Here is a 23,728-nt window from a genome sequence, read left to right on the forward strand (position 1 = left end):
CTGAGTGCATAGTTGCTGTCACCAACTAGATGCAAGGATGACATCTCAGTTAAAACGAGATCCTCTGATTCTAAGACAAAATTCAAAACTTTCAATCCTTGTGTTCCCTTTACCACATGTTGCCTAAGACATTTATCCCCAAGAATCCAGAAATTCAGTTCCTTTACAACTGCATGCTGATTCCTCCATCCAGTTTGCATTGTTATAGTTAAAATCCTCCTAATGATCATTTGCTTCACTTGCTAAACTAATAGTTAAACAGTTCCTATGCATCACATTTTGTGTTTCCTGATTCTATGGCCTTATCCTACTAAATATCCTGTCCTTCCTATTTCCACCGTATCCCATACATTCTCAAAACCCACAGTATCATTTCCTTCTAAATTCTGTACCTTGAGGGAATATATCATGTATCATAATTAATACTCCATGCTATTTACTTTCCCTGTACTAGCCAAAAGGAGTTTATGCCTAGAGAAGATTAGCTGAGCTTAGATTGTAGCAGGTTATTTGATCTGGTTAGAAAATAAAGTATATCCGACAAATTATATTACTGTTTAAAACCTTTACCCAAGTATGCACAAACAAAGTTTTCACATGAAATACTTCACATGACTCACTTCACATCAAATTTCCCCTACTTGTGAATATACTTCACCTGCAAATCTTTATTTGCTTGTGCTTGAAAAGGATTAAAATAGAGGATAATTGTTTGTCTAGTATAATTTACTTTCTAACTAAGAAAAAAATATGCATGCAAAAATGCATATTTCCAATCCAGAATCTTTTAATAATATAATGATACACCATTTATTTGAATATGGAAAGTATGACTTCTGCATTGATTTAACTCCCAGTATCTCCGTGAGTCCAGTTCTCATTGATGAGATGTCAATAGTAAGCTCATCTCTGTCTACCCTAGAGCAGATTCCTGCCTTCATCACTATGCAGAACTGAGGTTTTGAATAGCGGTGAGTTCTTATCTACTGCCTAGTGTAATTGAGGTTTTGAAGAGCGGTGGGCTCTTGCCTGCTGCTTAGTACAGCTAAGGTATGGAAAAATGGCGAGTTTTTATTTGCCAATTAGTAGAGTTGAAGTGTAAAATAGTGGTAGGTTATAAATTAGGGAGTTCATGCTCACTGTTTAGTACTACTGAGGTTTTGAATGGTGTCAGGCAATTTGCTTGACACTTAGAACCACCAAGGTCTCAAAGAGGGGGGGAGGGGGTTCTAACCTGCCAGTTAGTACAGCCTTAGTTGTGCATGATGAAACCAGGAAAGAGAGTTCTATTAAGATGGTTGGAACCATTTCAAAGGCAGGAGAAAAGGTGAGAGTTCAAAGATAAAGTTCTCTTTTACTTTAATAGTTTTAGTAGCTAAGGTTGAGTTTGAACAAATTTACAGATATTGAAAGTTTTTTCACTTGATTATACTATAAATTAAAGATGCCAAAAAAATGATATTCTTGGTTTCATCCTTTATCCTACTGTAAGCAAACACAGTTTACGTGACGTCACTTCACGACTGGGCTACCTGTATATAGAGGCTAATGACTTCACATCAATTGCTTTGGTATCCCATAATGCAAAGCACATATCCTTGTGGACATTTATAATGCTAAGTACCCACTACCCAGACTGATTTCAATCTTTATTGAAGTTTCATCAGTGGCAGCCAGACCCTGAAGTCATATCAAGGTTGAAGTAATGCAGAAGTCATATTTCCATATACAAGTAGTCAAAAGGTGTCGCATCTTATTACTAAAGTACTCTGGATTAGAGATAAATGTTCAAATTTTTTCACCTTCAAAAATTAAAGATGCCAAGAAATTATATTCTTGGTTTAATCCTTTATCCAAGTGAAAAAGTTTGCACATCAAGTAACTTCACTACTGGGCTAGTTGTACATAGAGGCTAATGGCTTCACATCACTTGCCTTAATATTCCATAATACAAAACACATATCCTTATGGACATGTATAATGCTAAGCTCTTCCCATAATGCCACAAGGCAAGCTAGGTTCATTGTTTTATGTGGCTCCTGCCAAACTCTCTGACTACCATTGGTGCAGAACAAGTTGTACCATTACTCATTGGACTACATGACTTTTTTCCAGTCTCCAGTCACAGTGTTCCTGACACCACTGTAGATGAACTTTCTGGTTCTTTGCAGAAATCAGTGGTTTCCATATAGGTCTGCAACTGCCAATACCAACCATCTTCAATTTCTTCCACATAGTTTGGTGAGATATGAGTCGGGAACAGCCTTTATTAAATGCTTCAGCCAATTGCTGCACATAGGCAGTTCAGTTTGTCTGTATGAGTCTTCTCATACAGACAAACTGAATCTCATTCCTAACAGATTGTCTTAGGACCACAGTCACACCTGTTAGACAAATAATGGGGATTATTTTTCTACTGATTAAACACCCAGGATATCTCACCTTTTGAGAAATCAGTCAGCTCTGTATACACATGCATACACATCCAAAAAGAAGTGTGTATGTGTTGTGAATTATGTGATACTATTATTATTATTATTACACCTTCCATGGAGTCGACAGACTCATCGTGGGAGGTTCATTCAACTGATAACATATTTATCATATAGAATCTTAAAGTGCTTAACACTCCTTGCATTAACAACACATTCTGGTAATGCATTCCATTCACTGACAATTTTCCATGTAAAAAATCTACTCCTCACACCCTTCTTCACCACACTTTTACATAACTTCCAGGAATGACCTCTGGTTCTTCCTCTCCCACACCTACTTTCTTTTTATAATTCCCTCTGGATTAATCTGATAAAATCCTCTCACTAACTTAAATGTCTCTATCATATCACCTCTCTTTCTCCTATCCATCAAACTCTGCAATCTCCATCTCTTCAACCTTTCTGTTGCCAGCATTCTAAACTCTTGATATTATCTTAGTCACTCACATCTGGACCCTCTCCAATGTCTCCACATCACGTTGAAAACCAGGTGACCAGATCTGAGCACAATAGTCCAAGTATGGTCTGATCAGCGCCTTATACAGTGGCACAACTACTTATCCTTGCATGTTAGAATACTTCTTATCATAACAGCACTACGATGTACAACCCTCTTTTGTCCAAGTAAAAAGTCTATTCAAATCTTGCTGAAGGGATTCAGTGCTACTTATAATTCTTCCCAACTTTGCATCATCAGCAAATAACTGAAGATTCCCAGTCAGCCCACATGATATATCGTTTACAAACAAGTTAAACAGCAGGGGCCCAAGAACAGAACCCTGGGGCACGCCACTGGTTACCCTTCTTTTTTTGAGACACTGCTCCATCATGCACAACATGCTGGTATTGTCAGAGAGCGAATCTCTGATCCATCTAACCAATATATCTATTCCCATCCTCTGCAGCTTGTACATCAACTTATCTTGTGGTAATCTATCAAATGCTTTTGCAAAGTCTAAGAATATCACTGTATATGATTCTCCCTTATCTAACACAATTGTTGCCTTATCATAAAATGCAGGTAAATTACTGAAACAGGATCTACCCTTTACAAATCCATGCTGACCTTCATAAAGAATGCCATTTCCATCAATCCAATTCTGTGTTCTATTCCTTGTCAATCTCTCCAACACTTTGACCACAACTGCAGTTATACAGACTAGCCTATAGTTGGAGACTTCTGCCTTAGAACCATGCTTGTGGAGTGGTACCATTTTGCCCTCTTTCCACTCCTTAGGAACCCTACCCATTGCAAGACTTTTAATAAATAACCAGGTCAAGGGCATAACTAACTGTGGTGCACATTCCTTTAGCATACGTGGTGATATGTCATCCATTCCTAGAGCCTTATTCACATCTAACCCAACCAACATCTGATACAACCTCTGTTTCTTTCACTTCTGATTCTCCTAATACTTGCCTCTCTTCTATATATTGTACCGGATAATTTATACTACTATGATATACACTGATAAAGTGCTTGTTCAATAATTCCACTATATCTTTTGCAGCTGTTAGTCTGCTGCCATGACTATCCACCAATGTTAGTCTGCCATAATTATTCTTCTTTCTTGCTTTCCATGTAGCAGAAAAATTCCCTCGAGTTAACCTTGGCCACCAGCCAATATCCTTGCATGTTAGAATACTTCTTCCTCTCATACTGCATCTTTTCTTTCTTTACCATGCTCGTTACCTTCCTAGCCTGCACCTTATACTCTTCATGGATATGATCACTACCAACTTTCTTGTACCTCCTCCATAACATTTTCTTTTCCAGCACAGCTTGCTTGATTTCGCTGTTCATCCATTTCACTCCCATTCTATTTACTTGCGTAACCCTTGGTATATGCAGTCATACATTGCCTTTGTCAGATATTGTGTTATGAGTTTCAATGCATTTTCAACATCTTTTGCACTCAGCTCATCTACCCAATGTACTGATGCTAACTGACTACAGAGCTTCATATAATCACCTGCTTTATACTTCCACATGTATCCATTTTTGGTAGTGACCTTTTCTTGTTTCATCACTTCCCAAACAAGTAACTCATGATCACTCTCACCAACTGGTGGCACTGTCAACACCTCATTAACAACTACATCTTGTGAAGTTATCACCAAAATCTAAACCATTAAAGCCTCTAGTTCCTTCTATCACGTGCTGCTTAAGATACTTATCTCTCAGGAATTCCACAAATTCACTCTCCTTGTTCCCATACATGTTCTCCTCCTTCCAGTCTATATTCCTGTAATTAAAGCCACCCATTAGGATCATCTTCTGTTTACATACCCAACTAATTTGCCTAAACATTTCACAATCAGTATTCTCTGCATTCCCTGGCCTATAACAGCATTCTATCAGATATACTAACCTGTTTATTTCAACTTTGCTCCACACAGATTTAAAATCTGTGCATGCACCATCAACTTCCACACTTTGTGGACATAATTCCTCTGCAATCATTAAACAGCACTCCCCCCCCCTCTTTTCACATCTCTATCCTCCCGGAAAATTATATATCCTTCTAATTCTGTTCCCGACATCACATCCTCCTCAGACAACCACGTTTCACTTATTCTAATTACTTTTGGGTATACCATCTCAATTAATTACTAGGGTGATTTGATGTGAAGTTATTTGTCTCCATGTACAAGTGGGTTGAAGATATTTCATATGCAAACTGTTTGCTATTGCTCATGTAGAGGATTAAAACAAGAATGTAATTTCTTGTCTAATATACTTTACAGAATGCTTTGTAGGACCATCTGTGTCATGTCCACAGATCAATGGCCTTGACCTTTCAGTAAATTGATAAATAGAAAACATTTCTTTTAAACAAAAGATAATTTAATAAAAATGATTAAAAAAAAAACCCAGTTGCACTGTCTATATATATACACACTTAAATATACATTAAATCTACTCTCTATATATAAAATGATAAGCCTTTTTATGTCACGCTTGTATCACTTTTTTTGAAACGTTTTGTAACTCAGGGGCTACCCTGAGTGTCAGTCTTCAAAATTCGAGTCATCATCAGAATTCATGGTGAACTGTCCTACCAGTCCGAAACATGGGGGAGGAGGTATTCTCCCCCCCCAGTAACATTTAAAATAGTTAACTTTTATGTTTTCTTGTCTTCCTCCAAATAAAGAAATCTGTTTCATTACCAGGTTTAATTAAGAGAGAGAGCATTCATTTTCTTAGAAAAATGGTAGTAACTACCCAGTAAAGGTATTTCTCCAATGGTGAGTCACAAAAAAAAGCAAATCAACTTACATGCTTTCTTGTGGCTCAGACCATTGGAGAATCTTTACTTGGTGAGTACCATTTTTCTGAGAAAATGCACGCTCTCTCTCTCTCTCTCTCTCTCTCTCAGTTACAGTGTCTGCTAATGATGTATAATTCCTTATATGGAGGAAGACACAATAATTAATAAACACAATTAATAATATATAAACCCAATAATTGAGCCTTATAATGGTCCTTCTGTCTCAAAATAATTTATATACATTCTATTTTTGCTCAAAAGTGTGCAGTTTTTTCTTTAACCAATTGATTCTCCTTTTCAGTAAATGTAGGTTCTAGCAGTAGTGCCAAGTGTTTACATTTTCTTCATGTTTTATTTATCTTTTAAATCCCTTCTACTCCCATTGTGTAATGTTACATGCAATTGCACCAGAATTTTTAATGAGAGAGAATGGATGGATGACTTCAGATCTCAGAATTTATATTCATCATCTGTGTAACATTCTTAATAATTAATAACAAAAATTGTATTTTGGAGTATTATATTTTCTTTTTTATTTTGTTTTGCTTTTATTTATTTTTTAATTATTAAAGATTTTTTTTTTCCAGATAGAAAAGGCTATTTTGAAAGAAGAATGTGATATCACTATGTGGAAAAAACATGACTTAAATCCAAAAATTATGAATAGCAATTCTGTTGACTGGATTTTTTTGGCTGACACATTAAATTTTTCTTTTTGGTGTGAAGAAGATGAGAACTATAAGATTAGTTATAAAGGAAAATCTTATACAGGTTATTGGTCACTCTGTTCAGCAATAAATAGAGCAATTGAGGTATGTGAGTATTATTATTATTAACATCATTATCATTCCACTCACTAGTCACAGCGAGAGGAATGATAATGTATGAACTAGTACTTGTTCATGTAATGTGTTCCGCTTACCAAATGTTTCCAGCCTAACATACAAAATTTGCACCAATTTTAAAACACCATGTGTGACAGATAGCACCATCTATGGGAAGCTTAGTGTATGAGTTTCAACTTTCTATCTGCAGCATTCAGTGGGGGGCACTTGTTTGACTAACATGTGGCATGCTAAGTGGCTGTAATGTTAAAAATTGAGCTGTGCCATGATAAAGTTTTTCACAGAAGAAGAGCTTTCTCCAAGTGCTACCAAACAGTATTGGATGGTGTTTATGGGGAAACTTTTCCTTCATATTCCACTGTAAAGGAATAAGCTAAACAGTTTTGCCCAGGAAGAGAAAGCATCAAAGATGATCCTCATAGTGGTCGACCTGTGGAAGCGATGACTGATGAAAATGTCTCTCGACATTTTGAGAGGAACTGCTCAGTGACAGATGACTGAAGCTCATTGAAATCCCAGCAAGGTTGGGGCTTTCTATAATAATCATCTTTTGCATCATTCATGAGAAGCTTCTCACGATGAAGGTCAGTGCAAGGTGGGTGCCTCGACCTCTTTCTTCAGTTCAGAAGGAGCACATGTGACTTATTCCTGTGGTTTTTAGAGTTTTGCCAAAGGAATCAGAGAGAAGTGTTAGAATCTATTGTCACCAGGGATGAAGCCATAGTCCTTTATTATGATCCTCTTTCCAAAAGGGAATCTATAGTGACACAAACCAGACGAAGCACTGCCGAGAAAACAAAACCCAAGGTCACTCAGTCCACCAATATTATGCTTCATTCCTGCACAAACTGCACAACGCCATAAAGGAGAAGAAATGAGGAATGCTGAGTCATGGTGTTCACCTCTTCATGACAATGCTCCAGTCCATACAGCTATTGTTGCAAAGGCTGGCAGTGGAGGACTGTGGCTTCCTGGAGTCTGAACACCCACCTACAGCCCCCGATCTAGCACCCAGTGACTACTACCTCTTCTTGAAACTGAAAAAAGGCCTTTGAGGAAAAAAATTTGCAGATGACAATGAGTGAAAGCTACAGTTTTAGACCATTTTGCAGACAAAAGTACTGACTATGTTTTGAAGAGCATAGAAATGTTAATTCAAAGATGTAAAAAGCATGTTGAAGTAAAAGGAGATTATGTTGAAAAGTGACACAGTTGTTTTCTTTCTTTCACCTCTATAAGTTAGCACTCATGAACTCAGGCAAGGGGGATCCAACGTACAGAGTACATGCAATCTCGTCCAAGTGGTGGTGCATTCCTCTCTGGTGCTGAGATTCGCTGCTCGTTCAATAGCTTCTGGTGACCTTTCGCTGCAACATCATCAGATCTAGACTGCCTCCAGTGGATCAGCGTCCTTCTCTTCTCTCCCTCCCTCTGATCTCTGGTGTGACCTCGCCAATTAGTCGTGTCCTCGACAATCAACTGCCGATGCTCGATGTTCTCATTGATGCCTTTTATCCCTCCTTCTTCGGAACCTTGCATGAAGAGTTGAGACCCCCAAATATTTTGGCCCGACTCCTTGATCTACCATCAACACCGACTTTTTCTTTCTTCTCTTAAGTGCACTCCTAAATCCATTTTGTCGGACAGCAGAACCTTGTCTGATCCATGCTGACCGACCCTTTTAACATTGACTTTGAAGTGGTCATATACAGAGCTCATAAACAAAAGTTCCTTATACACTTAGTCAGAGCAATAACATAAAGTTTCTGGTGGTAAAGCATTACCCTTGTTCTTACCAATTTTAGACATTCTTTGTTTACAAAGTTTGAGCAAGTTAATTCCCATTGGATTACTTACATAGGCTTTTAGCATTCTTTATACAGTGACACACAAAGTTATTTTTATAACAATCTTTTGAGATGTAACCTCTGTAAAAGTTGATGTAAGGTGCTTATAAAATTCTAAGCAACATCGAATTTTACCACATCTTAGTCATCTCTCTGTATTTTATCTTCTGTATATTCTCATCCACTAAGTGACCTTGTCCCCTCTCAGTAATCCATATTTAATCAAATCAAGGCCTTGTAGGAGGAATTATAGCCTCTTTATTTCAATATGTCAGTGTCTTCCTTCTCCCTGTTGCCATAATTCATTATGTTGTTTTCAGAATTATAACAGTGTGTTCCCCTGTATTTCAGGCCACTTGTCCACCATCATCCTAAATCTCTTATCTTCTCCATTTTCTTCTGGATTTTCCCTATCACTACATGCTCAGCATCCATTCTTGTCTTCCTGATTTTATAACCTTATATTTAATGGCATTGAACTAGTATTTGTTCATGAGTCAGCTGATACAGTGCTCAGATCTTATTGTAAATCCACATCTCCTCTGTTTCTCACAGTTCTACAAGCAGCTGCATATTCCCATTAAAAGCTCTCCCATGAACTGACAGAACATCTTGTAAACCACATCTGCTCTGTTCCTGATAATTCTTTCAAATTTGCATCATGTACAAACAACTGCATATTCCTATTTAAGCTCTATGTATGTCACTGTCTATATTACACTGCAACACATCACCAATGACTTTTCTCTTCCAAGAGTATGCTCTTATGCACCACTTGTTGATATCTTTTAGACAGACAATATCCTATTCTACTCACTGTATTATCTAACTCCTATCCATCTCAATTCAATTAAGAACTTGTTAAATGTCGTGATCTGTCAGGGCCTTTTACAAAATTTAATATACTACTATATATGCTTTTCCTTTGTTCAAAACATTTGTTACCCTTTTGAAATACATAAGCAATTTTGCTTAAATGAGACTTTCCTTTAACATTATCCATGCAGACTATTATCAAGAATCTGCTGTCATTACCACAGCTTTAGAATACCAGTCCTCACCAACTTTGCCATCACTTTAATCATATCTACAATCTTAGCTTTTTGTATGGTCAAGCAATATTGTCCTCTTTCTTCTCCTTCAGAACTTTCCTCATCTCAAAAGTCTTGTTAAACAAGAATTACTGTTAATGGCAGTTATGTTAAACATGACTGCCATTAACTCATTTGAACATTAATTTCAAAAGCAGTGATTTGCATCAAGTACTGTTACTTTATCACCATTGATTTTACTTAATTCTCACACATTTTCTCATTCATCACTAGCACGCTTACATTCAAGTCCAAATGATGTCATACCAGTAAGGATGAATTACCTTGGTGAATGGTCATTACATATCTCAGCTATATTCTCTACAATGTCTATTAGTCTTCCATTCTAATCAGACTACATCATCCTCCCATAATCATTCTTTCTTCTGTTAGTCACTTATTGAAACAACTGTCTAGGAATTTTATTGGCCTGATTGGCCAGTTGTTGCTCATAGTGCACTTTTGCTTTTCTTACTAACAAAGTCTCCTTCCTAGCCCTCTCTTTATGCTCCTCGTGTAACTGTTTATTATCTTTTTACCTATTACCACCATCCATTTCTTCTTCCAGATTGTTTGCTTTAATCTACTTCATCATTTCATCAACCTCTATTGTTTGGAACAATCTCCCCATACTGTTTTTCCCACTGAGTGCAACCTCCATTTCTTTAAGAAACATATCAATAGGCTACTTCTTCCTCCTTAATACTTACTCACACTTAGCACTTTTAGTGGTATAGTAGGCCCTGTAACCCTTCATGTGTGTGGTCATCATAAAAAAAAATAAATAAATAAAAAATAAAAAAAACGCTTCATTCATCCATTTTTACACTAACTTTATTTAATCTCCTTTGTAATGCATTTAGACATTGCTGTTAAATAGCTCTTTACCAGTTCCAAAGCATCATTACTCTCCTTCCCACTGTGTTTTCTACTCCTCATTCTATGATATTGCTTCAAACTTTCTCTTGAACTCCATATTCACCAGTCTTGTACTTCTGCATATATTTATGTCTTACAGAAGTCCTCATGTTGCAGACCACCGTTTATATGATCCTTATCAGCTGTACACAGATTTGACAACTCATTCACAATAACATTCTGAAGGGAATGATTAAATATTAAATGCTTATATAATGCATAAGGTAGTTGTCTCTCAAAAATTTGAGAAATTCATTTTCTCAAAACTGAAAAGTTCTCAGCCTAGCAATGAAAAAACAAATTTATAATTTCAAAATTATTTTTATTTTTCAACATAATCTTAAGACTAATACATTTATTCCAGCGATGCTCCAGTACCATTATCCCCCCCCCCCCCCCGTAGTGGTTCTCAGTAAGATCTGCAAAATACCCCTCTATAGCTGCAATCACCTCTTGATTTGAAGAAAAACACTGACCAGTGAGGAAGAGTTTTAGTTTTGGAAAGAGATAGAAGTCAGAGGGAGCCAAATCTGGGAAATGGGATGGATGGATGTTCCAACAATTCATAGTGCAGATCCCTTAATTTTCCCATTGTCAAAACACTTTTGTGGGCAGGTGCATTGTCCTGATGAAAGATGATTTTTTTTCTTTTGTAAACTGGGTCTTTTCTCACGAATTTTTCCGTCTAGTCTGGTTAAAAGATCGGAATAATATTCCCCGGTTATTGTTTTACCCTTTTCTAGATAATTAATAAACAAAATGCCTTTAGCATCCCAAAACACCAATCCCAAAACACTGCTGATGGAACCAACTTTGTTTGTTCAACAATTTGCTTGTTCAATTTGTTTGTTCAACAAATTGAACAACCAGCTTCTGTCCACTGTTTTAACTGCTGTTTAGATTCTGGTGGATAATGGTGAATCCAAGTCTCATCCATAGTAATAAATCAACGCACAAAATCAGTTGTTATTCTTGTTAAAACGCTCCAAGCACTGTTCAGAGATTTTCATGCGAGTGTGTTTTTGATCTGCTGTGAGCAAGCATGGCACTCATCTTGCGCAAACCTTTTCATTTGCAATTCTTCATGAAGAATATATCCTACACGTTCTTTTGAAATTCCTATAGTCTCAGCAATTTCACGCACTTTGACTCGCCAGTCATCCATATTGTGCACTTGATAAATGATTTCTGGTGTTGTTACACTTTGCTTTTTAAACGTCATTCATGTGGATCATCTTCAAGGCTGGTATGGCCATGTTTAAACGCTGCAGTCCATTTCTTGATTGTCGAAAACGAAGGAGAAGAGTGCTCATAAACTTTTGTGAACTTTGAATGAATTTCTTTTGACGTTAAACCTTCTTTTACAAAGAATTTTATAACCGCACGATACTCAATTTTATCCATTTCAAGGGGTACAGACAACACTTTTGCTTCAGACAGCTGTATAAAACAAACTACTTGATAGAATAAAAAAAAAAATCTTGCCAATAATGTTGCCATCTACATTTGAGGCCGAGAACTTTTTCAGACCACCCTCACATATGTAATTTTTCTGACCAGTACTTTAAACTTCTCTCACTCTTATTGTCCCGATATTCTTTTCCTGTCCTGTTCTTATGGATCTTTTGCTATAAGGTTGCACATCCTTTTCACTCCCATCTTATTTGTTCTTCAAACTCTAGGGACACATTCAGATACTGCCTCATTTAAGCACCTGTTCAGAGCTTCCCATGCATTGCTGCTATCCTTCTCATTCAGTAACTGATACCATGGGATTAGAGATAGCATTCTCCTGAGTTTGTCATAATTTTGACATAATTACTTTGTAGTTCAGCATGTAACCTAACTATATAGTTAGCTATATGGATGGTTCTAATTAGAAGATCCATATAGTTCTAATTAGGAATGACCATGACAGTGACATGCCATACTTCTCAGGACAGTATGGCATGGTCACTATCCCTAACCGGTGGGAAAACATTGACATTCTTAACAGAGATCCCTTCTGACACTATGATCAAATCTAACACTGTTTGACCTCATGTTCTTTCTTTCATATGCTGATTGAGAAAGTTTTCTAATAATAACTAATTAAATTCTCCTTAATTCTCATCATGAGATTTCTCTTCTATCCAATCAGTGTTTGGATAATTTTAGTTATCCATAATGATTACTCACTTAGTACTCATCAGGATAAATTGGTGATGCATTTCATCATCTCCAGAAACTTAACCACCAGCATCCTATCATAGGTTTTATTATGTTAGCCTTGACCTCATATTAGATTGCCTCAAACTCACTGCTACATGGTACATTATGATTGATTCTTTATGTTTTCTTTCTGTCCAACCAATAACCAAAATCATATTTCATATTTATTTCAATAAGGAAATACCGTGAGTAGGTATATGTAAATAAATTATAATACCGGAATAAACTCACATAAAATATTATTTTATTAGTATAATTTTTGCCCAAGTATCAAAGGCATCTTCAGTATACATGTAAAAAGCTAATTGAACAATAACTGACAATTCCAAAAGGTGCCACCTAAGTAGCTAATGCAAGATAACTAAAAAAAGTCATTAAATTTCCTAACTTATTAAAATATATATACAGGGTGGCCATAAATTAACTTTCCCTCTTATGAGACCACATTTTATATTGAGACTTTCGAAGGCATGGGGAGATGAATTCCGTGAAACAAAAAAGATTTAGTACCAAAAGTCGCCGATAGAGGAAATTTTGGTGCTGGCAGAGCTGAAAGCAGTCAAATATTTGCAGTAAATGCAGGTAAAAAGGATTATGATGAGTGCATGACTTTCGTGCTAACGTTTCTTGCCCGAATGGAGGTCGACAATGACTGGCCTTGGAGAATATTGTGGGGTAATGAGGCTCATTTTTATCTGAATGGATTGGTCAACACTCACACCTGCAGAATTTGGACATCTAAACATCCACAAGCAATCCAGCAAGTATCACTGCATAACCGTGTGGTGTGGCTTCACAGCCGATTTCATAATGGGACCATACTTCTTTGACCATATTATCCCTACAAGTCATGTAATCTGCTCCATTACTGGAGAGATTTATCGACGAATGCTGGAAAATTTTGTCATTTCTGCATTGCAGCAAAGACAATTATTATTTTTATTCAGGCCTCCATGGAGTCAAAAGATTCATCATGGGAGGTCCTTCCTAATGTTTGAACCCAATGTTTGGACTCCATAAATTTTATGCAGGATGGAGCATGGCCAAGCATTCAACATTCAGTACAGTGCCTTTTATGCCAGCTTTTCAGTAACGAGAGGTTATCAGTCAGTTCTTTCCGACGGCATAGCCACCTCAATCCCCGGACAGCACTCCATGTGACATTTGGCTGTGGAGGTATTTGAAATCCATTGTGTACGTTGGTGGCATTCCCAATGTGCATGTCTTGAAAGAGAACATAAAACAGGCTGTTATGAACATCCAATCCGACTCCTTATGCTCAGTTGTAGTGCATGTCACACACCAGATGTAATTTGTTGTACACAAGAAAGGTCAGCACATTGAAAATCATGTATGTGGTACAGGGGAATCTGATTCTGATGAATAAAACATTATTTCCTGTGAGCTCAATCACTACATTAATTTCTGGGTGTCTCTTGCAAGTTGCTGTTTTAGTTTAATTATTCTTATTCTTATTATCATTGTAAAGTGCCACATATCCAGCTGAAATGAGTGATGCAGCTGTCGCTTACACTGTCGAAATATTATTATTCCATTTTACTGCCTTTAATGTAATTATCCACTTGTTTTTGCTCTGCCAGCACCAAAAATTCCTCTATCGGCGATTTTGGTACTAAATCTTTTTTTCGATGAAATCATCTCCCCATGCCTTCAAAAGTCTCAATATAAAATTTGGTCTCATTCCATTTATAGGTTTTAGCTACAGATGCCTCCAAAGAGGGGAAAGTTATTTTATGGCCACCCTGTATATATATATATATATATATTGTTGTAATTAGGATTGACTCGGGATGTATACATTTGTAAAATTAAAATTTAACTGACTAGAACTCAAGAAAGTATAACAAAAAACTTTAATAAATGATGACTAGTTTCATCGGTGTTCCGACTTCTTCAGGTGAGTAAGAAATAACCTAAGACTTATAAAAATAGCAAGGTAAAAAACATGGACTTTCCAGCTTAATAAAAAGAAGCAGAATAGTAACAGTCATATTTAAATAGGTGAATGCGTGCTACTGTTGGCATGAGTTGAATGTGTGTGACAGCTAATTTTAGTATGCCAGTATTGGATTACTGCACTATGGGAATCAGGCAAATTGTAGCTTAGATTGTTGTTCAAGTATGAAGGGTCCAGAACTTAAATTTCTTTGGATTCTATAATTCGTCTTTCAAATTCATTCTTGGATATATATATATATATATGCAAGAATGATTTTGAAAGACGAATTATAGAATCCAAAGAATTTAGAGTTTGGGGAGAAGAGAACATGACTGGAAAGGGCGCTCGCTCGTGTTCTACTGTAGGAGATGTCATGTCTATGTTCCTCAAGATGAAGTGAAATAGATTTATCTGTCTGGCCAAAATAAGGTTGACCACAGTCGCACATAACTTTATAAACACCAGGAAAATGCAGTTGGTTGTGTTTTGATTTTGGTCGACTCAGAAAAGAATGAAGTTTTGGCAGAGTTGTATAGTCGATCTTTATGTTGAATTTCTTCATAATCCTAGATAGTTTTGGGGTAAGAGAGCTGATAAATGGTAACTGTATATGAGTGATAGGGTTGGATTCATCTTCTTGTCGAGGTTGTTGGCGTGGTCTCAAACAATTAGTGATGTTATGAGATGAATATCCATTATTTAAAAAGGTGTTTTTCAGGAATTTAAGCTCTGTTTGAAGGTCTTCTTCTGTGGAAGTGAGACATCTTGCTTGATGGGCAAGGGTAGAGATGATGCCCAGTTTCTGAGGAGGGAAATGATGAGAAGAGGCATGCAAATATCTTTCAGTGTGGATGGTTTTTTGAAAAATTGAAAATTTAAGACAGTCAGGTAATCTACTGATCTTTAGATCCAAGAAGGGGAGAACACCGTTAATCTCTTGTTTTGATGTTAATTTAATGTTCTTTTAAAGTGGCTATAGAAATAATTCTCTCTTCAAAATCTTCTAAACAAAATGTTAGCTAAGACTGGGGATAGAGGGGCTGCCCATAGCTAACCTGCTTGTTTGTTTATATATTTTATCTTCGCAGCAGAAATAGCTGGAATTGATGCAGTGAGTTGGAAGAGCAAATATTTTCTTAGAAACCTTGTCCTTAAGAAGAGTCAAAACTTCATCTCAGACTCTGACAGAATGGTGAGTCTGACATCTTGTCTTTTTACGAATGTACCTACAGATGAAGTTCTGACTCTTCTTAAGGACAATGTTTCTAAGAAAATATTTGCTCTTCTAACTCACAGCATCAATTCCGGCTATTTCTGCTACGAAGATAAAATATATAAACAAACAAGCTCTATCCCCAGTCTTAGCTAACATTTTTTTTAGAAGATTTTGAAGAGAGAGCTATTTCTATCGCTACTTTAAAACCTAAACTGTGGTTATGCTACATTGATGATGTCTTCCTTATCTGGGAACATGGTTTAGAAGAACTTCAAAACTTCCTAAGCCATTTAAATAATCAACATCAGAACTAGAGATTAACGGGGTTCTCTCCTTGGATCTAAAGATCAGTAGATTACCTGACTGTCTTAAATTATCAATTTTTCGAAAAACCATCCACACTGATAGATATTTGCATCTCATCACTTCCCCTCCTCAGAAACTGGGCATCATCTCCACCCTTAGGATTATGAAGAAATTCAACATAAAGATCGACTATACTACTCTGCCAAAACTTAATTCTTTTCTGAGTCGACCAAAACCAAAACACAACCAACTGCATTTTCCTGGTGTTTATAAAGTTACGTGTGACTGTGGTCGACCTTATTTTGGCCAGACAGATAAATCTAATTCACTTCGTCTTGAGGAACATAGATGTGACATCTCTTACAGTAGAACACGAACGAGCACCCTTTCCAGTCATGTTCTCTTCTCTGCAAACTCTAACCTCAAAGAACGACCACACCAAGTTGATTGGGACCACACAACCAATTTATATATATGCAAGGATGAATTTGAAAGACAAATTATAGAATCCAAAGAAATAGTTCTGCACCCTTCACACACTTCGAAACAACAATCTAAGCTACAATTTGCCTGATTCCCATAGCACAGTAATCCAATACTGACACTCTAAAATTAGCTATCTCACACACACACACACACACACACACCACACACACCACACACACACACACACACATTCAACTCGTGTCAACAGTAGCACGCAGTCACCTATTCAAATATGACTGTTACTGTTCTGCTTCTTTTTATTAAGCTGGAAAGTCCATGTTTTTTACTTTGTTATTTTTATAAGTCTTATGTTATTTCTTACTCACCTGAAGAAGTCGGAACACTGATGACACTAACTGTGATTTATTAAAGTTTAAAGTTTTTTGTTATACTTTCTCGGGTTCTAGTCAGTTAAATTTTAATTTTATAAATATATATATATTATTGCTTCTATTCACTCGACTGAAGACATGTACGTACTGTTTTACATACATGACATTTTAATTTTAAAAATAATAATTATACCGACTAGGAACACCAAGAAAGGTATGATAAAAACTTTAATCAAACACGACTAGTTTCGTCAGAAAGCTGACTTCTTCAGGTGTGTAAATAACTACAAAAGAACTAGAAAAAATAACAAGTTAAAAAACATTGACTTCTCATATAAAAAATTGGGAATAGTAACAGTCAAATTTGAACGGGTGTCTGCGTGGCAAGTCTAGCGTGAGACATGCATGAGTGGCTACTGACTCGTGAGCACCAGAATTGAATCATTATGCTGTGATAGTCAAGCAAGCTGTAGCTTAAATTATTATTCATGTGTGATGGGTCCAGAACTATTTCTTTTGATTCCAAGATACACCTCTCTAGTTCGTCACTACATTTATGGATAGTGGTCGTAAGGTTCCAGTCTATCTGGTGTTGGCGGCGCTCTTCTAGATTGGGGTTAATGGAGAAAAGAACATGACAGTGGAGAGGGTGCTCGCATGTCACGTTCGTGCTCCTCAAGATGTAGTGAGACAGATATCTGTTTGTCCATACTAAAGTTTACTGCAGCTGCAGATGATTTTATAAACTCCTGGAAATTGAAGTTGGTTGTGTTTTTGTTTGGGTTGACTCAGGAAAGAACGAAGTTTTGGTAGGGTGGTGAAGTAAGTTCTGATGTTGAATTTCTTTATAATTTTTGCCAGTTTTGGTGATAGAGAGCTTTACAAACGGCAATTGAATGTGTGTAATAGGATTGAAGTTATCTTCTTGCTGAGGTTGAGGACGTGGATATAAATGTTTAGTTATGCTTTGAGATGAATAGCCATTGTTTAAGAATGTGCTTTTGAGGTGGCAAGTTCTATTTGAAGATCTTTTTCTTCTGAAATAAGAGATCTCGCTTGATGGGCCAGAGTGGAAATAGCACCAAGTTTCGGTGGAGGGAAATGATGAGAGGAGGCATGTAAGTATCTGTCTGTGTGAGTGAGTAGTTTTATGAAAAATCAAAAATTTGAGACAATCAGGCAACCTAGTGATCTTTAAATCCAAAAAGGCGAGTACGCCATTCATCTCGAGTTCTTATGTGAATTTGATGTTCTGGTGACGATTATTCAAATGATCTAGGAAGGATTGTAACTCCTCTCGACCATATTCCCAGATGAGAAAGATATCATCCATATATCATAGCCACATTTTAGGTTTTAAAGTTGCGCTTGAAATAGCTCTTTCTTCAAAGTCTTCTAGAAATATATTGGCTAACACTGGAGACAACGAGCTTCCCATAGCTAGGTCGCTTGTTTGTTTATATATTTTATATATAAAATATATATATAAGGTTGTCTGATTGTCTCAAATTTTCAATATTTCGTAAAACTACTCACACAGACAGATACTTACATGCCTCCTTTCGTCACTTCCCTCCACAGAAACTTGGTATTATTTCCACTCTTGCCCATCGGGCGAGATCTCTTATTTCAGAAGAAGAAGATCTTCAAATAGAACTTGACCACCTCAAAAGCACATTCTTAAACAATGGCTATTCATCTCAAAGTATAACTAAACGTCTATATCCACATCCACAACCTCAGCAAAAAGATAACTTCAATCCTATTACACAATCCTATTATTCAATTGCTGTTTATAAGCTCTCTATCACCAAAAACTGGCAAAAATTATGAAGAAATTCAACATTAAAACTTACTTCACCACCCTACCAAAACTTTGTTCTTTCCTGAATCAACCCAAACAAAAACACAACCAGTTTCAATTTCCAGGATTTTACAAAATCATCTGCAGCTACGGTAAACCTTCTTATGGACAAACAAATAGGTCTGTCTCACTACGTCTTGAGGAGCATCAACGTGACATCTCTTACAAGAGAATCTGTGTGAGCACCCTGTCCAGTGTCATGTTCTTTTCTCCAGTAACTCCAATACCAGATAGACTGGAACCTTACAACCACCGTCCATAAATGCAGTGACGAACTAGAGAGGCATATCTTAGAATCAAAAGAAATAGTTCTGTACCCATCACACATGAACAATAATTTAAGCTACAGCTTGCCTGACTCTCACTTCGCAACGATTCAATTCTGGCGCTCTCGAGTCAGTAGCCACTCATGTATGCCTCATGCTAGACCTGCCACGCAGACACCAGTTCAAATTTGACTGTTACTATCCCCAATTTTTTATATGAGAAGTCCATGTTTTTTAGCTTGTTATTTTTTCTAGTTCTTTTGTAGTTATTTACACACCTGAAGAAGTTGGCGTTCTGACGAAACTAGTCGTGTTTGATTAAAGTTTTTATCATACCTTTCTCGGTGTTCCTAGTCAGTATAATTATTATTTTTTAATATATATATATATATATATATATATATATATATGTATATATATATATATGTACACACACACACACACACACACACACACACAATTAAATAAAATAAAGTTAGGAAAGATTTGCTGATTTAAAAAGTACTATCTCCCACAAATGGGATAAACATAGACCATTGGATCTGTTTTAGTTAAGAGAGTGAAGTAAAGTTTCACGTTTCTTTATAAAGCCGTTCTGTGAGGAAATGACTTTTTGTGAAGGATACGTGTCTTGTTAATGAACTTTGTCTAGCATTGTTGGAATGCTCTGCAAGTCCAGACTGTTCAGGCTCAAGGTATTGAATATAAGACTTGTGTTCTTCTATCCGAATAAAAGTATATCTTCCTGTTTGTCTGAAATAAGATAACGCACAAGAGCAAGGAATCTAGTAGACACCTGGATAATTGAGATGTGGAAGCTTGTCCTTTGGAGAAGTGAGAAAGGTGCAGATTTTTCTGATGGGACAAAAGGCAACAAAAATATTTGGTGGTTTTGAAACTTTTGCTATGTGTTCATTAATGCCTTGCACATAAGGGTTAGGATTACGAGTTATTTCTTCTATATTTGAAGAGGTAAGAGATACCAAACTCTTCAAACCTCTTTTGATGAAAGGATTCTTACAACCATTAGATAAAAAAGTGGAAATAATATGTTGTAATTCTTTCTGTAATAGTTCATCTGAAGAACATAAGGAGTGGGCCCAATGAACCAGTGGTTTAATAGTTCCAGCCTTTAGACTGGGATGGTGATGAGATTCAGCATAGATGTAATGGCCTGTATGCTGCTGCTTCTGAAAAACTGAGAAATGTAGGTTGCCACCTGGTTGACTAAGAATTAAAATATCTAAAAAAGGCTAATTGCTTATTTACTTCTTCTTCTAGGGCAAATTGGATTCTTGGATGAAGTGCATTTAATTTAGAGAGAGAATGTTGTAATTCATAAGAAGAGCCATTCCAGATAGCAAAAATGTCATCTACATATCTGAAACAGTAAGTAGGTGTAGGTGAAATGTTGTCGAAAATATGATGTTCAAAGTGCTCCATAAAAAAGTTGGCAATTTGAAGAAGGAAATTCTGAAGAAAATTCTTGTAGTAATGCAATGCTGTCAGATAAAGGAACATTAGTAAATAATGAAACAGCATCTAAACTAATCATAATATCCAACATGTCCAAATGAAGATCTGAAATTTTATTTTTGAAATCCAAAGTATTCTTTATATAAATAGCAGTTCCTCTAGTTGAAGAAGTGAAAGAAAAGAAAAGCATTTAGAAATTTTTGAAAAAACTTTTCAAAACACTACAATTATATGGGGTGAATGGCACATAATACAGAGGAATACATAGTCTATATTTAAGTTTTCAGTCAGCAGTTGGAATTGAAGGAAATACAGGAAGATGGTTTCATTTAAAATCAGGGGTAAGACAAGGATGCACATTATCTCCCCTCTTATTCATCATCTATATGGATCCCATTATGAAAGAATGTAGAATCAAGCCTGATATTAGAATTGGAGATATCAAATTTTGCTTTTCATCACCTGCATAAAGCAAAAGCAGGTGTACATCACCTGCTTTTGCTTTATGCAGGTGATGTACACCTAAACACATCTAGTGCAAACCTCCAGGCTTCACTAACTAAATTGAATAACAGCTGTAATAAATTTGACATGAAAATCAACAATAAAAAGACCAAAACTATGAAAACTATAAAACAAGTAAAATATTTCAGCTATTTTGGCACAGTTTTTAGTGAAGATGATAGGTAAAAACTGAAAATAGGCAACAGAATAAGCAAAGCTGGTATGGTGGTTAGCCAGCTGAATTTATTCCATACAAATAAAATTGGTATGGAATAAAAGAGGAATTAGCCCAAAACTAAACTAGCATTATGCAAGACAGTGTTTAAACCAGTTTTAAGTTATGTATGTGAAAGTTGGTTAGAAATAAAGTACTTGATCAAAGACTAGATATCACAGATATAAGGGTTCTGAGAAAAATTAGGGGAATGAATCAATGGCAGAATCATATGAAAAATGAAGATATTAGAAAGGAACTTGGCATTATTCGCATTCAAGAATGTGTCAGTAGAGCTAATCTAAGGTGGTATGGCCATTTAAGTAGAATGAGTGAAGAAAGGATAGCAAAACAGGTGTTTGATGCCAAGATGGCAGGAAAGAGACCCAGAGGAAGACCAAGGTTTTGGTGGATTGATTCGGAATCAATCTATTACTTGTGAGCACTCCAATATTATCATATCTAACATTTTTAGAACCACAAAATGTTAGATATGACAATATTGGAGTGTTCACAAGTAATAGATTGATTTGGAGGAAAATTGTTGATAGGTGATTAATAATAATGTAAACAGAATCATGTAATGCTGTCTCAGTTACCTAAACACCTCTTGTGGGTACAAATCAGGAAATTGATGATGATGATGACAAACAACTGAATATTTCCCTTCAAATCTTCTACTTTATTATTAATGTACAAATTAAAGAGTAATGGTCCTAGTACAGAGCCCTGGGACACTCTACTAGTCACCCTCATTCATTTGATACCACTCCACCCCCCCCCATCCATACTACCAGGTGAATTTGCATTCTTCCATTTGTTTCACATTATGTACGCTTCCAAATCAAAAAATTAGAATAATCAAAGAAATTAACTGGTAATTAGTTTACGGAATTAACAACACATATAAAGTATATTAATTAAAGATAACTTTAATAAATAACTTCTATATTTCGGCAACGTCACGTTGCCATCTTCAGGAACATAAAGATATGGTATGTGCACGCAGGCACTAACAAAAGCAAATGAGGAAGAAAGCAAGAAACTAATATTGCTCCTAAAGTCCTGATGGTGCCCTCTGGTGGGCTGACTTGGCAGTTGGGCTGAAGTTCTCAAAATGTTAGTCTCCCAAATTTGGGGTAGTTTCATGCACCCAAATTTGTTGAGGTTAGGAACGTTTTTTAGAGCTGCTGAAGATTCCTTGAATAATCTCTCGTATTTAAACTTACTGCAGTATATTATTTTTGTTTTCTTCCAGCAAATTCTATGGTGGGTATCTAAGGCATGGTCTGCCAGCCCAGAGCGGCTGTACTGGCAACGTGACGTTGCCGAAATATAGAAGTTATTTATTAAAGTTATCTTTAATTAATATACTTTATATGCGTTGTTAATTCCGTAAACTAATTACCAGTTATGTATGACCAACATATAAGCCTTGCTACTAGAATCAAAGAAACTGTGTTGAATAATTTACAATTCTAATTTATTGCATAGAAAATCATTATTACCAAATATGAAATAGCATCATCTAAATACTTACTGAAAAAAAACATATCATCCAAGATGTTTCAGTGATATCCAAATTCAGAACAGGTAGTGATCATAGATTGATTAGAGCAAAAGTAGAGTTGAACTTCAAAAAAGAAAGAAGGAAACTGATTGCTGCTAACAAAAAAACAAATTAACAGCACTCCCAATTGTAAACAAACAAAAAAGTTTCAAATGGAACTGTTAAAGGAGTTAATCATCATCAAATTCCTGACAGGTACCTTCAAGAGGTGTACAGGATATAATAGTATGACATGAAAAACTTACATCATTACTAACTTCCTATCTACAATTTTCTTCCAGATCAATCTGTTATCTGTCAAGACTTTAACATTATCAGATCTTATATTTCTCTCTCTCTTCTAAAGAACTTTTTACTGTATCAATGCACCTGTCTTCCTCTGCTATTTTTCCTGCCAACCTTGGCAGAGAACACTTGTTTTGCTAATCTTTCCTCTCCCATTCTGTTTAAGTGACCATACCACCTGAGATTAGCTCTGCTAACAGATTCATGGATGCTAACAGCGTAAAGTTCTTTCCTAATATTCTCATTTTTAATATGATATTGTCATTGATGCTATCTGTTCATGCCCCCTAATCTCTCTCAGGACTCTTATATCTGCAGTCTCTAGTTTTTGGTCAAGTATTTTATTTCTGACCCAGCTCTCAGATCCAGAAATTAAATTTGGTTTGAACACTGTTTTGTATACAGCTAATTTAGCTGTATACAATTCGTTGATTCTGTTGTATATTTCCATATTTAATTTACTATTAAAAATTGTGCCTAAGTAGCTGAAATGTTTTACTTGTTCTATGTTCTGTAAGTTCCCCATTCACAATGCAGTTGATATTTTCAATGCTGCTGCCTATTTTGATT

At 36.1% G+C, this 23,728-nt stretch overlaps 1 protein-coding gene across 2 annotated transcripts in view; it reads left to right on the forward strand.

The window, feature by feature from the left end:
• Nucleotides 1-23,728, forward strand: part of LOC150110172 (queuosine 5'-phosphate N-glycosylase/hydrolase) — a 243,870-nt gene that overhangs the window by 49,102 nt on the left and 171,040 nt on the right. For both annotated transcript variants that reach the window (XM_090398252.1, XM_090398260.1), the window contains exon 3: nt 6,355-6,579. In XM_090398252.1, coding sequence (XP_090254378.1) covers nt 6,355-6,579 — 225 coding nt within the window. The remainder of the gene's footprint in view (nt 1-6,354; nt 6,580-23,728) is intronic.

This window comes from Typopeltis vanoorti, chromosome 1, assembly GCF_054136105.1.
Source record: "Typopeltis vanoorti isolate ZY-2024b chromosome 1, IOZ_Tvanoo_1.0, whole genome shotgun sequence".
NCBI classification, from domain to species: domain Eukaryota; kingdom Metazoa; phylum Arthropoda; class Arachnida; order Uropygi; family Thelyphonidae; genus Typopeltis; species Typopeltis vanoorti.